The sequence below is a fragment of the Triticum aestivum genome, chromosome 5D (genome assembly GCF_018294505.1).
Source record: "Triticum aestivum cultivar Chinese Spring chromosome 5D, IWGSC CS RefSeq v2.1, whole genome shotgun sequence".
Classification (NCBI taxonomy): Eukaryota; Viridiplantae; Streptophyta; class Magnoliopsida; order Poales; family Poaceae; genus Triticum; species Triticum aestivum.
Genome location: NC_057808.1, coordinates 3126941 through 3142411, shown reverse-complemented (window position 1 = coordinate 3142411; position 15471 = coordinate 3126941). Strand labels below are relative to the sequence as shown.

The window sequence follows — 15471 nt, the reverse complement described above, 5'->3', positions numbered from 1 at the left end:
ATGTACGTACTTGTTGTTGTCTATTACTAACGTCCAAAATCCATCCACTGTAACACCACGCTTTTGTAGTGTAAACAAAGATTACAACCATTTACAGTCATCTGCTACTTTGTCATAAAAAGAAAAACTCTTAACATTCGTTGAACTTATTTGGCTGGGGTGGGCAAGCTCTAGTAATTATTCATCTGAAAGAAATTTCATGGTCCGGTGGCCGACACGTTGATGCCATGAACAGTAGCCCGGTCAACCTCTCCACAGCTTTTAGGCACGTATAAATAGACATGCCTATCGTGCTCTCTTACTTGTGCTTTCTGGAAGCATGGCAACACAGCTCAGTTGGTGATCTAGCTAGCTATTTCAATCTCGCGGTCTTGCAAGTAGTTCTGCGAAAGTTTGGTAAGTGATTGATTTTTCTAGTTATCAAACTAGTTTGTCAAGGATTAGCTGAGTAATTTGATATATCATAGGTCATAGCATTTGAAAGTGAGCTTAGGCCGGTTATTTTGAGATAATATCATATTAAACAAACATATGTCCATACTAGGTATTCCGTCCATTCTTTTCGTACATATTATTTTTATATATGCATATGGTTTTGTACACGCACCATTGTATTCTTCTTTCTAAAATTATGTACAAGAAAATATAAAAATATATGCTGGGAACATATCCATAGATAAATGGATCATTACAAATCTTAACTTTCTTTTGCTGCCAAAGATACACGTATCATTAACAAATTTAAATGTCTCTTTTCTAAAGAAGCGAATGCCATATATGAGTTTTATTAGGTTTGAGAAAAGTATATGGCAACACAGCTCAATTTGGTGATCTAGCTAGCTATTTCAATCTCGCGTTCTTGCTAGTAGTTCTGCGAAAGTTTGGTAAGTGATTGAGATTTGCTAGTTTTTTCCCCCGCAAAAAAATAAAACAAGGTCGTCCTTGCATACAGGCCCCGGGCGATCGATCGAGATGACTGGAGTGGCTGAAGTAATTGGTTTGATCAGCGCGCTCCTCGCCATCGCACGTGAGATCAGTTCGCTGGCGGAGAGGGCTCAGCGCAACAGGGAGCAATGCAAGCTTCTCAGAGATCACGTGGGATCGATCATGCTCCTGCTCAGGGAGCTGCAGAACCAGATGAAGCCGGAGCCGTGGATGAAGGACTTGCTGGAAAATCTAAACGATGCACTCAGAGACGGGAGATCCCTTGTCGAATCCTGCCAAGATAAGAGAACCTGGTCACGCGTCTTCAAAACCGAGAAGAAGGCCAAGAAGTTCGATGCCCTTGACCACCGGATCTCCAGGATCCTGCAGCAGTTCCACCTTGTCAACATGATCCTCATTGTCAGGGTGAACAATGAGCGCTTCTTCCAGAATGTGCTCCGGAAGCTACTTGAAGATGGTGCTTGCAAGCGCTTGCCGCAGGTACTTTAATTCTGAGAAAGCTTTAATTACCACTACGTCTCAAGTCTCGATCAGGCCATTCCCAAATCAATCGTCTCAGGACATATCCAACCACGTCATGCATGTTTAGTTATCAAGTATAGGAGCTTTCTTAATTGTTTGACCTCTCAGGACGTAAAGGAGGAGCTCGAGTCATCTATCAAGAAGCTGACTAACACAGACAATATGTCACCCGACGCACAAGATTTGCTGGAATGGATAAAAAGGGACATCACATACACATACAGGTAACTTATATATTCTGATCGAGAAATAATTAAACCCCACATACAGGTTCCTTCCAAAAAATTCAACCAGAGGGATCGATGTCGGCTGCAGGGATGCTGCGACCAGCGGATCGTCAGGAGCACAGGCATCATCAACTGGCGACTATCTCATGTTGGACATCTTGGACCTCACGGAACAAATCAGGGAGGAGGCGGCGATGGGCAACAACGGGGACGAAATCCGGCGACTTGTGCATCTCGTGCAGCAGGTAACCAAAATTATTCAGCATCTCCAGACTTCCGAGCTGTCGCTGGACCCCAGTACGAGGCGGACGCTTGAGGAGCTAAAAGCAGATCTCGTGGTGATCTCTGATAACATCATCTGGTACAACCGCAAGGAGCACAACAAAGTAAAGAGGGGCATGCTCTGCGGCCCGAACAACGCCTACGAGGCACACAAGGATGCCTACAAGATCGAGTACTACATCCAAGTCCTCGTAATAGCCTTGCGTCAGCTATATGAACGTAATTAAATGCACGTATACACACATGTTAGGCTGCCGGCCGGAACTACTCCCTCCGATTCCAAATATAAGTCTTTTTAGAGATTTCAACAAAAGACTACATACGGAGCCAAATATAACTCTAAAATATACTATCTATATATAGCCGTATGTAGCTTGTATTGAAATCTCTAAAAAGACTTATATTTGGAATCGGAAGGAGTAACAATGAATGAATGATACAAAAGCGGTGCAATGGAACTTCTGTTCCTAATAATAGGTTGAGATCTAATAAGAGACTCCGTTTTTTAACTTATAAAGCTTGTACAAGTGCGTCTTCGTTATGTACGTTCCCTGCATTTTTGTACTTTTCCTCTTTTCGCAATGATACATTGTAACATTGTATGTATTGTAAAGAGGGCAACGTGTGTAACAGAGGGTAGAAACATTTTCATTCTTAGTAAACATGGGTGTATTTTTTTATTTTCCAGGGAAACATGTGCGTGTATTGTACGCAGCTTACAAGAGATATAAATGGACACAAAGATTTTATTCTTCTAGGGCCATAAATAGTGCACGTGGTTCTATCCCTCCCTATTTAAATTGTGTTGAGGTTCCCAAGTTCTAACCTAACTGTTTTATTTTCAAATGAAGAATAAAACCTTAAAAATATAACATCTAGATTAGGTCTATTAATAACCTGAGCTGTTGCCAAGTACAACGAAATTTAAGAACTAATTTAAACCCATATCTTATATAGAGTTTAAATATGCATAGTTGGCCTACTACACTTCAATATATCTGCTATTTTATCCCAGAAGGAGGTGAAAAACAAAGCGGGTTCAAAGGGCTTGCTACAAAGATGGCACTGCATATTCATTGGATGCCATTACGGACCCAACCGGTTGCTTGGGTATTTCGAGGAATACCTAAAATTATCTTTTGTAGGTATATTTTTATACTTATATACACTCGAAATCACACAAATTAGGTGCAAAAGGCTACATTTGTAACATTGTATGTATTGTAAACAGGGTAACGTGCATCATAGGGTAGAAACATTTTCATTCTTAGTAAACATACTCGTGTATTGTACACATCTTATTATGGCATTTCTAATCGATCCCCTAAAAGTTGTGGAGCATCCAGTCAAGTAAAGTTAGTGGAGTAAAATTTACTCCACTAACCGTGGCCGCACCTAGCCGATCCCCTAAAAGTTAGTGGAATAAAAATAAAATTGTCTAGATTTTGTGAACTAGCCGTACGAACTTCAAACACTACACAATACATATCTTAAAAACATTCAAATTAAAACATGCATAGCATAACCATCATAAAATAAAGTTTTCACATTTTTTTTTTCAAATTCATGAAAAGTTTTCACATTGGTGAACATTTTTTTTAAGCCGGTCAATGGTCAACTGGTCAACCAGTTGAACCAGGCGAGCGAGCGATGTAGGGCAAGCAAACAGGCGAGCGAGCAAGCACATGATGTATACCTGCGCCGGCCCAAGATATCTGGGCGTGAGCGCCATATGGACTTTGCGGCGCCACAAACGCAGTATAGGAGTATTCCATAAAAAACACCTCAGCCACCCGATAGAGGGGAAGTTGCATCTCCCCCAGGTCATGGTGGGATGCCACGGTGCCATTCCCGCCCTAGCCACTATGGCTTCACCCTCTCCTGAGTAGCACCATCTAGGGCCACCAACTCCTTATTCCTATCATTCTTTTTTTCCGTGCTAATATTTCCTATCATCTTATTGCTGATCATAAAACATATTCCTATTCGGTGTTTTATGGCACTGGTTACTTTGTTTTTCATACGCACCGCACACCGACCCCCTTCGCTCGTGGAAACTTTATCCATAAGTGCTATAGAGTCTATCAAAATCAACACTATGGGGTTGAGTATCCCTAATATCATCTTCTCAACACCCAAGTCTTTCCGGAGACTTTCTCGCATGCATGGTTATTGTTTGTTTACATCACTTCCTTTTAAAAACTAGTCCCATGGCAAGTCTTGTTTATCTAGATTAAACAGAACATAGATTAGTAAATTATTTTTCTTATAAGAACAAAACCTTTGTTTTAACCTTTACAGATACTACTACTACAACTATTCTAAGCAATTTATGTGCAAGAGACGAGAGTCGTAGGACATACCTTCATGATCATGAGTTTCCATACTTCTCTTCCTTAAGGACAAGTTCCTCGCTGCCTGGTGTCGATCAACTTTCTGTGAAAATATAAACAGGATTGAGAACGGAAAAGGGGGCAAAAGGAAAGGAGCAAAGCAAAAAAATAAATATTATTCTATTTTCCGTTTTTTGAAATCTAACTTGCAAAAGAAATTGTTACCGGCAAAAGAAAAACAAAAAAAGCAAAGTGTTGGAACAAACTAACGCGAGTGTTTAAAACTCAGCAAGCTGAAATACAACATCATTACAACCTTGAAATAAATTCCGTCACAACTTGATGTAGACATGGACATAAACTCCCCAAGCTTAAGCTTTTGCAAGCCCAAGCCGGTGAGATCATTGTGGTGGTGGGTAGTTCGGAGTCCTTCCTTAGCTCCATTCGAGAAGTTGTCAGCCATGTACGCGGACGTGTCTCGAAGGGACGCGGCGAGGTTGCTGATGTTATTTATGGAGCCATCAAGGTTGTGGATGTCGAGTACGTGGTGAATGTCACATCTGCTGGTGCATATTCTTGGGGCTGCTCATCCTTTACCACAAACTATTCTAAGCAATTGTCTCTCCTTACGAGAAAATTAATCATTTGTGTCACTGTGCTGCACTGCAGTTTTGTCTCGGTGTATGTTTATATATATAAATATTTGTGACCATTCATCATTGAAGTATCTAGCATGCTTATGTCATCCAGTCACCTGATTCTCAGATAATCCCCACTATATAATTTCCAAGTTTAATTAGTTCTTGATATTAACTAAAAAAATATTAATTGTTGATGCACCGGCCACTATGGTACCTGCATACATATGCTTCTAGCTGGATAATTAAACTAATGATATGCTGGATGTGCCAAAAATAAGGTATTATCAGTACACCTATAATTTTGCGGCGCACAAACCCACTCTTAAAGTACGAATGTCTAGCTAAGCTTAACCGGCCGGCCTAGGTATTCCATGGCATATATCCGTGCGTACGTAGGGCCTTTAATTTGCAATTGCCTTTTCTTTTTTCTTCTTCTTTGACTCTGCATTCATATATGCTACTACTTAATTAAGTAAGATCAGTGAGAGGCCAGCTAACTGCTAGCAGGAGTATTCCATCCTTTTTGCTTCCCTGCCGTTCACCCATTTGTCATTCCCTGGAGAGTATGGTGCTCTTACGTAGAAGTACTACTTATGTACATGTAGTTAGGTCAACATCGTGGTCGACCATTGGAATCTAGCATTTCACTTCTGTTGTTATGCTTAATACTTTGGTCGTTATGCTTCCTACTTTGGTTGTTGCTGCTTACCAGGCGGATTATTCGCCCTTCATTCTTCATAGTATTGTCAACTCAATCATGTCCTTAGTATATGTAGGCAAACGTCTATGAAAACCCCTTGCCGAAAAGGAAACATCAGCCGACCATTGGAATCCAGCATTCACTTTTGTTCTTGTGCTTAATACTTATTTCGCTGTTATGCTTACGATGTTGTTTATTCGCCGTTCATTAGCTCTTCATGGTATTGTCCACTAAGCTTTATCCTTCAAACAAAACATATTGACAAGTTCACAGTAAATCCCCCTTTTTAACGTGTATTGTGGCCAAGTTGCAAATTGTACCAAGTAGAGCTAAAATGCGAGATGCCAAGTCGGTGCCATATCATATTAGGGCTTAGAGTAAGAAGATGCAACAAAGTCGATCTAATGGCCTCCAAGTCTAGAGGGATGATCGAAGCAGCGGGAGACAGGAGGTAAGGTGGAATAACAACACCTCTAGTCACGTGCCATAATGATCGATGATGATGATTGCAACGAGGAAATCCTGCGATAGGGTTGTCAACTTGCACTTGGTGCGGATATCTAAATCACCCATAGGGGACTCCTACCATATTACTTTATTTTAACTTGGATTTAATTAGCAAGCAACCTGAGGTTGCTCACGTAGTCCTCAAGAGGCAAAACCCAAAACCCTAGTTATTTAAAAAAAACTAGGCATGCTCTTATCCTTGCCCTCGCGACCGCTAGAGGATGCCATCTAGCAAAGCACGCTCAATCTATGGTGGCAATAGGGGTTGGTTCAATCTCGCAACACGGTGACAGCCCTGACAGACATGGCTTCGTAGTTGTGGGAGACGCGGCCCTAGCACGGATCGGCGGGCGGTGGTGCTCCTCACCAGCATGGCGGGAAAAGTTGGTGGTGCGGAGGGCCATTCTAGGGGCAACGGTAGTAGCACCCTCAACTTGGTTGTCGATATGCGCATCTAGGCATGTATGAGAGGTGTTTGCAACGACAAATGCTTTATCTACCATCCTCTCTCTCTCTCTCGATGACGGTGATCGAAAGTGGTGTGGTAGAGGATGGATGTGGTACAATGAGGTCGTCAGCCTACCTCAATCGTATTCTTCGGCGGCTTGAGTGGTCCTTGGGACCTCTCAGTGCCAAAATTTGGCTAGTGAGAGGACGTCAAACGATAGAGAAGTTTGCTGGCAGTAATAGTTTCGACAACAAGCATGCAGAACCTCCTGGCAAAAAGTCATGATCTCACTTCCAGCTAGATCATGCATTGTTGACGATCCCCTTTCTTGAAGCTGTCAGCTCAAAGTTTCTGCTTCGAGGATGATGATCCCAAGTTCGAACTTTTGGTCGTATCCATGAGCATAGCGCACGTGCAACCATCCCTTCTAGTTACGGTTTAGGACCAATTGTTTTGATCTCCACGGGTTATTTTAGCTTGCAACAAAATATTCAAATAGTACTTTCCTCTATGCATCTACATAAATAAAGAACCATATGTATCAAAAAATCACCATCTTTGGTGGATCATAAAAAACATTGTCCTCTAAAATGCACCACAAGAAAATCTACCCTCCACAACAAAATATATAAATTCTACCCTAGTTTTATAGTTCACTTTGGTGTTTTTCCTTGATGCTATCCAGCTTCAGTGTTCTTACACAACTCATTGTTATTTTCTTCTCATGAAAGTCCATAGATCATCAATGACCTTTTCCCCTTAACTTCCGACGATTGTGGATTCAACTGATAATTGGAATTTATTAAGATATACAAAATAAAAACACAAGTATTATTAAACTTTTGGCATTATTTTTTACGACTCTTATAAATGCATCGAGAACACTTGTAGTTATTTTTGAAACAACTAAGAAATTATAGGGCACTAAACTTTATGAACCCTAGCATATGCCAAATTTCTCACAGTGTAGGGGCTAGAAATAAGATTAGAATGAACACATTGTCTGGAGTGTGAACTGGGTGGAGTGTGTCAGGCGTATTCTGTAACGCCCCGGATCCGATGCGCCAGGTGTCTGCCAGTTATTCGCCGTCCTTGCCTTGTCATCTGCCGTGCCTTGTTTTGCCATGTTAAGTTCCTGTAGCATGTTGACTTCGTGCTCTAAACAGTGCAACCTGATGCTATTTTCGCCATGTCCAGTAATTCTGCTAAGTCTGTGAACCTGTTATTATTTGCAATCTTGCCATGTCCTTTTGAGCTTGTTCTGGTGATTTCTGGAGATAGCTCAGTGTTCATGTTTTGTCATGCTTTACCTGTACACCATGCCCATGCCTTTTGTTTCCTTGTTGAGTTGCTATAGCATATTGTTTTGATGCTTGCTAGTTGCATAGTTGCTGTTTTGGACAGATTGTTGCGATGTCTTGTTTGGAGTGTCTGTGTTGCACCGTTGCTCCGTTTTGATCATGCTCTATATGAAACTTGCTTAGTTTTGCATGTAGTCTCATATTATCATGTTGCATCCTTGTTTTGAGGTGTTTGCTTGATGTTTGTATGCATTTTGCATCAATGCCATGTTCACCTTGTTTTGCTCATATCTTCTAGGCCGTAGCTCTGAATCTAATGAACTTTATATGTAACTTGACTAGAATTTCGTGTAGATCATCATGGTGCTCTTTAACTTGCTGTTTAACAACTTGAATATAAGTTTTATTCAGTTCTGGACCAATTTCGAAATTTGCATATGAGGACTTACCGGATTTGTTATATGTTGTTTCCGGCCTCATTTAAACTTGCCTTCATGTGTTGTTCTTGTATGCATCATCTCTTGTCATGAGTAGCTCCATATAGTTTTGTCATGCATCATTCTTGGTTGAGCATCATGCCTTGTTCTTGTGTGGTGTGTTTACCTTGTTGTGTGCTTCTTCTCGATAGTTCCCGTGTCGTTGCGATCGTGAGGATTCGTTCGTCTTCGTGGCTTCATCTTCTTCATGCATTCGTTCCTCTTCCTCGCAGGATTTCAGCAAAGATGACCGTCACCTTGGATCTCATTACTATCATTGCTATGCTAGTTGCTTCGTTCTTTCGCTATGCTGCGTTACCTATCACTTGCTCTTCAAGCCTCCCAAATTGCCATGAACCTCTAACCTTTGTCACCCTTCCTAGCAAACCGTTATTTGGCTATGTTACCGCTTTGCTCAGCCCCTCTTATAGCGTTGCTAGTTGCAGGTGAAGATTGCTCCATGTTGGATTATGTTTTTGTTGGGATATCACAATATCTCTTATATATTTAATGCATCTATATACTTGGTAAAGGGTGGAAGGCTCGGCCTTATGCCTGGTGTTTTGTTCCACTCTGGCCGCCCTAGTTTCCGACATACCGGTGTTATGTTCCCGGATTTTGCGTTCCTTACACGGTTGGGTGATTTATGGGACCCCCTTGACAGTTCGCCTTGAATAAAACTCTTCCAGCAAGGCCCAACCTTGGTTTTACCATTTGCCCAGCCTATTTCTTTTCCCTAGGGAGTCGCTCTCTCGAGGGTCATCTTATTTTACCCCCCCGGGCCAGTGCTTCTCTAAGTGTTGGTCCGAACTGAGTAGACTGCGGGGCCCCCTCGTGGAAACTCGAGGTCTGGTTTTACTCGTAGGATGTCTCATCCGGTGTTGCCCTGAGAACGAGATATGTGCAGCTCCTATCGGGATTGTCGGCACATCGGGCGGCTTTGCTGGTCTTGTTTTACCATCGTCGAAATGTCTTGTAACCGGGATTCCGAGACTGATCGGGTCTTCCCGGGAGAAGGAATATCCTTCGTTGACCGTGAGAGCTTATAATGGGCTAAGTTGGGACACCCCTGCAGGGTATTTATCTTTCGAAAGCCGTGCCCGCGGTTATGTGGCAGATGGGAATTTGTTAATATCCGGTTATAGAGAACTTGACACTTGACCTTAATTAAAACGCATCAACCGCGTGTGTAGCCGTGATGGTCTCTTCTCGGCGGAGTCCGGGAAGTGAACACGGTTTATGGGTTATGTTTGACGTAAGTAGGAGTTCAGGATCACTTCTTGATCATTGCTAGTTTCTCGACCGTTCCTTTGCTTCTCTTCTCGCTCTTATTTGCGTAAGTTAGCCACCATACATGCTTAGTCGCTGCTGCAACCTCACCACCTTATCCATTCCTTTCCCCTTCAAGCTTTGCTAGTCTTGATACCCATGGTAATGGGATTGCTGAGTCCTCGTGGCTCACAGATTACTACACCACCAGTTGCAGGTATGGGTGTGCGATGATCATGACGTGAGAGCGATGTCTTGTTTGGAGTTCTTCTTCTGCTTCTTCTTCGATCAGGGGATAGGTTCCAGGTCGGCAGCCTGGGCTAGCAGGGTGGATGTCGTTTGAGTTTCTGTTTATGTTTCATCCGTAGTCGGATGTTGATCTTATGTATGATGTATTGATGTATTCTTGCGGTATTTGTATGCCTTGTATGTATCCCCAAATATTATGTAATGTTGATGTAATGATATCCACCTTGCAAAAGCGTCTTCAAGATGCGCTTCTATCCTTGGTGGGACCTTCGAGTTCCTTTAGGATAGGGTCGCATCTTGGGCGTGACAAGTTGGTATCAGAGCCTCGACCGACCCTAGGAGCCCCCCTTGATTGATCGTGTAGTTTGGCCGTTGTTGAGTCTAGAAGAAAATTTTTCGGAGTCTAGTTATATCGGAGAGTAGGAATTCTTTTACTCCTCTGCCCCTTCGTCGCTCTGGTGAGAAGTCTTGTCGTAGGTGTTTTGAATTACTTCTCTTCCCTTTCAAATTTTCTTTAGGATCACGCAGTTGGTTTTTCGTCCGTTGGCTCTCAGTTCCTTGCATTCGGTGCATTTCTCGTCAAGATGATTCGATACTCTTTGTCTTTTGCGAGTTTAGTCCTCAGTTATTTCTTTTCCGATGTTGTTTCCTTGTCCGAAGTTGTCCTTGTTTTTTTTCCCACCCGCCCACCCTTCTTCTTCTCGGAACCGGAGTCTGTAATCGAGTATTCATTCTACTCGTGCGAAATCGTTGCATTCTCTCCTAAATTATTTCAACCGATGCTTTTCCCTTCAAAGATATTTGTCGATTTCCCCTTCCAAGTCGCCGTTGTTTTTTTCCCGCCCCCCCACGCCTTTTATTCCCGGAGTCTGAGTCTCTTTCGAGCATCAATTTCATTCGTGCGGAGTATCTTCCGTCTTTCCTCAATTATTTCAACCGGTGAATTCTCGTCTCGTTTGACATTCTTCATCTCTTTTCTTCTCCGGTGGATTCAATTCCAATTTTCGGTAGTGATAATATTTTTTCCTCGGCTCAAGTGTTTCCCGTTGCTTGTTCTCCTCTCGTCATTTAATCGTTCCGGAGTGATGAAGACATCTCAGGAGATTTATCTGTGTTCGAATTAATTCGAGGTTGTCACCTCATTCAAATATTTAAATTGTCCCGGTGCATCATCTATCTGATCATCAATCCTTTCCCAACGGTGTTAATCATGAGTGGGCCCTAACCCACAGGTCTTTTCCCAGGATCTTACCTGACTCTTCTAATTTTCCCGGAGTTATTCTCAAAAACCCTTTTCGAAGTTTGACGTAAGTATGAATTTCATCAGTCAGACGCTTTCCAATTTCAAATTATCTTCATTGTTGGCTCAACCTCTTCGCTTTTCATTCTCCCGGAGTATTTCAACAATTTTGGTGTTCTTTCTCGTTGTCATTCTCAACATTCGAAGACCGAGAAGAGTTTCTCTTAAATCTTGTCCGCTCTCCCGGAGATTCGCAGTGCTAGCTCGATGTTTATCCTATCAAATTGTTTCTAGTCGTGTAATTCTTTTCATCCATCCGGAGTATTTCAGGAGTTGTTTTCCATCTCAATTTTCCGGAGGTCATCTTTTCGAAATATTTTCTCGTGCTAAGTTTTCAAATCCGTTCTCTGATTATTATATATTCATGCCTTTTCGTTCGTCTCCATATTCTTCCGGTGCTGCGTTCAAGTATGCTTGAATCAGCTCGTGATCTCTTCTGTCAATTGCATCTTGATTACCTCATGTATATTCGTGCTTTTCCTATTTTTCCCGGTGAGTCATCCTCCTTCGTCAGTCAATTTTGAATTCTAACGGTGGTTCATTCAAGATTCTTTCTGTTGTTATCATATAGTTTAATTCGTTCTTTCCAAATCCTACCGGTGGTTCATGAGGACTTTCGCAAGTTTTGCGGCTATATCTTCCCCTTAATATTTCCAACGAGAATAAGTAGTATGCGAAATCCATTGCTAGTTATCAATTTATTTTGATGAAGGATAAGCATACAATAAATCTTATTCTTATTTCCTCTAAGTGACTAATCCCCTTCTTCGGAGTTTGTTTTTCATGAATAAATTCTAGTTCCAAGTGTTTTTCATCTTTTCTTTCCCGGAGTTCAAATTTCCTCGGCCATTTCGTCGGTACATCCGTCCAAATCCTCGCAAGGATTTAATCTTATCCCTTTCATCCTTCAATTTTATCTCGGCATCTTTTGTTACCGGAGTTCTTCACGGTGGCTCGTCATGATTTAATTCTTTTCTCAAGTGTTCATCAAGATTCTTATCGAAGGAGCTCAAGTACCTTTCCTTCTTGCTTCTTGAAGTGCAATTAATTCTTCGTATTCTTTGAAGTGGAGTTTTGCTTTTCTTCGTTCTTCTCAGCTATCCAATCATTTCCGTTTGTGGTCGGTTATCACCTCAAAATTTTGAGTTGTTATCTATAAGTCCACAACAAGATTATTCTTTTGTTGTTGATTTCCTCAACAACTCCGTTCAATCCTTTCTTCTAAGGTTGCTTTCTATTTCATTCGTGGCACAAGTTGTCATTTTCTTCCCCGTTCTTCTCATTCTATTTAATTCAAGTCTTCCGGAGATTTTGTGTTGTTACTCAAGTCAAGTATCGTTCCATTTCCCAAGCTCGTGTTCTATTCTTTCCTTGTTCAGCCGGAGTGCTGCCTAAATCCTTTCAGTCGTATTCGTTTTCTTATCTCGTCTAACCGGAGTGGTTTCAAATTCAGGCTTATTCCTTGAGCTTTTGCTTCTTGTCTCACTCAACATTCCTCTTTTGTTCTCGAGTGTTCTTGACGTTGTTCATCCTCACTGTTTTGTTCTTATTTGACCTCATCTTCTTTCCCTTCCGTCTCGGTCCTAAGATCTCGGGACGAGATCTCTTGTTAGTGGAGGAGTGTTGTAACGCCCCGGATCCGATGTGCCAGGTGTCTGCCAGTTATTCGCCGTCCTTGCCTTGTCATCTGCCGTGCCTTGTTTTTCCATGTTAAGTTCCTGTAGCATGTTGACTTCGTGCTCTAAACAGTGCAACCTGATGCTATTTCCGCCATGTCCAGTAATTCTGCTAAGTCTGTGAACCTGTTATTATTTGCAATCTTGCCATGTCCTTTTGAGCTTGTTCTGGTGATTTCTGGAGATAGCTCAGTGTTCATGTTTTGTCATGCTTTACCTGTACACCATGCCCATGCCTTTTGTTTCCTTGTTGAGTTGCTATAGCATATTGTTTTGATGCTTGCTAGTTGCATAGTTGCTGTTTTGGACAGATTGTTGCGATGTCTTGTTTGGAGTGTCTGTGTTGCACCGTTGCTCCGTTTTGATCATGCTCTATATGAAACTTGCTTAGTTTTGCATGTAGTCTCATATTATCATGTTGCATCCTTGTTTTGAGGTGTTTGCTTGATGTTTGTATGCATTTTGCATCAATGCCATGTTCACCTTGTTTTGCTCATATCTTCTAGGCCGTAGCTCTGAATCTAATGAACTTTATATGTAACTTGACTAGAATTTCGTGTAGATCATCATGGTGCTCTTTAACTTGCTGTTTAACAACTTGAATATAAGTTTTATTCAGTTCTGGACCAATTTCGAAATTTGCATATGAGGACTTACCGGATTTGTTATATGTTGTTTCCGGCCTCATTTAAACTTGCCTTCATGTGTTGTTCTTGTATGCATCATCTCTTGTCATGAGTAGCTCCATATAGTTTTGTCATGCATCATTCTTGGTTGAGCATCATGCCTTGTTCTTGTGTGGTGTGTTTACCTTGTTGTGTGCTTCTTCTCGATAGTTCCCGTGTCGTTGCGATCGTGAGGATTCGTTCGTCTTCGTGGCTTCATCTTCTTCATGCATTCGTTCCTCTTCCTCGCAGGATTTCAGCAAAGATGACCGTCACCTTGGATCTCATTACTATCATTGCTATGCTAGTTGCTTCGTTCTTTCGCTATGCTGCGTTACCTATCACTTGCTCTTCAAGCCTCCCAAATTGCCATGAACCTCTAACCTTTGTCACCCTTCCTAGCAAACCGTTGTTTGGCTATGTTACCGCTTTGCTCAGCCCCTCTTATAGCGTTGCTAGTTGCAGGTGAAGATTGCTCCATGTTGGATTATGTTTTTGTTGGGATATCACAATATCTCTTATATATTTAATGCATCTATATACTTGGTAAAGGGTGGAAGGCTCGGCCTTATGCCTGGTGTTTTGTTCCACTCTTGCCGCCCTAGTTTCCGACATACCGGTGTTATGTTCCCGGATTTTGCGTTCCTTACACGGTTGGGTGATTTATGGGACCCCCTTGACAGTTCACCTTGAATAAAACTCTTCCAGCAAGGCCCAACCTTGGTTTTACCATTTGCCCAGCCTATTTCTTTTCCCTAGGGAGTCGCTCTCTCGAGGGTCATCTTATTTTACCCCCCCGGGCCAGTGCTTCTCTAAGTGTTGGTCCGAACTGAGTAGACTGCGGGGCCCCCTCGTGGAAACTCGAGGTCTGGTTTTACTCGTAGGATGTCTCATCCGGTGTTGCCCTGAGAACGAGATATGTGCAGCTCCTATCGGGATTGTCGGCACATCGGGCGGCTTTGCTGGTCTTGTTTTACCATCGTCGAAATGTCTTGTAACCGGGATTCCGAGACTGATCGGGTCTTCCCGGGAGAAGGAATATCCTTCGTTGACCGTGAGAGCTTATAATGGGCTAAGTTGGGACACCCCTGCAGGGTATTTATCTTTCGAAAGCTGTGCCCGCGGTTATGTGGCAGATGGGAATTTGTTAATATCCGGTTATAGAGAACTTGACACTTGACCTTAATTAAAACGCATCAACCGCGTGTGTAGCCGTGATGGTCTCTTCTCGGCGGAGTCCGGGAAATGAACACGGTTTATGGGTTATGTTTGACGTAAGTAGGAGTTCAGGATCACTTCTTGATCATTGCTAGTTTCTCGACCGTTCCTTTGCTTCTCTTCTCGCTCTTATTTGCGTAAGTTAGCCACCATACATGCTTAGTCGCTGCTGCAACCTCACCACCTTATCCATTCCTTTCCCCTTCAAGCTTTGCTAGTCTTGATACCCATGGTAATGGGATTGCTGAGTCCTCGTGGCTCACAGATTACTACACCACCAGTTGCAGGTACGGGTGTGCGATGATCATGACGCGAGAGCGATGTCTTGTTTGGAGTTCTTCTTCTGCTTCTTCTTCGATCAGGGGATAGGTTCCAGGTCGGCAGCCTGGGCTAGCAGGGTGGATGTCGTTTGAGTTTCTGTTTATGTTTCATCCGTAGTCGGATGTTGATCTTATGTATGATGTATTGATGTATTCTTGCGGTATTTGTATGCCTTGTATGTATCCCCAAATATTATGTAATGTTGATGTAATGATATCCACCTTGCAAAAGCGTCTTCAAGATGCGCTTCTATCCTTGGTGGGACCTTCGAGTTCCTTTAGGATAGGGTCGCATCTTGGGCGTGACATATTCATCCAATGGCATATATTCTTACGTATGTATGTAGGGCCTTTAATTTGCACTGTCTTTTCTTTCTTTCTTCCTCTTTGAC

The 15471-nt window shown here is 42.3% G+C and overlaps 1 protein-coding gene across 1 annotated transcript; it reads left to right on the top strand.

Annotated features, from left to right (window-relative positions):
• The first annotated feature begins 310 nt into the window (after nucleotides 1-310).
• Nucleotides 311-2693, top strand: LOC123124047 (uncharacterized). The gene is made up of 4 exons (XM_044544754.1): nucleotides 311-396; nucleotides 953-1425; nucleotides 1576-1691; nucleotides 1783-2693. Exons 2-4 carry the CDS (start codon nucleotides 973-975, stop codon nucleotides 2201-2203), a joined length of 990 nt encoding a protein of 329 aa, XP_044400689.1. The 5' UTR covers nucleotides 311-396; nucleotides 953-972; the 3' UTR covers nucleotides 2204-2693.
• Nucleotides 2694-15471: the final 12778 nt, after the last annotated feature.

Bases quoted from the DNA above. Each gene is read 5' to 3' on its own strand.
- LOC123124047 (XM_044544754.1), top strand. From the start codon at position 973: ATGACTGGAGTGGCTGAAGTAATTGGTTTGATCAGCGCGCTCCTCGCC. The intron at 1,426-1,575 runs GTACTTTAATTC...TTGACCTCTCAG, and splicing joins CTTGCAAGCGCTTGCCGCAG to GACGTAAAGGAGGAGCTCGA. The intron at 1,692-1,782 runs GTAACTTATATA...TGTCGGCTGCAG, and splicing joins GACATCACATACACATACAG to GGATGCTGCGACCAGCGGAT.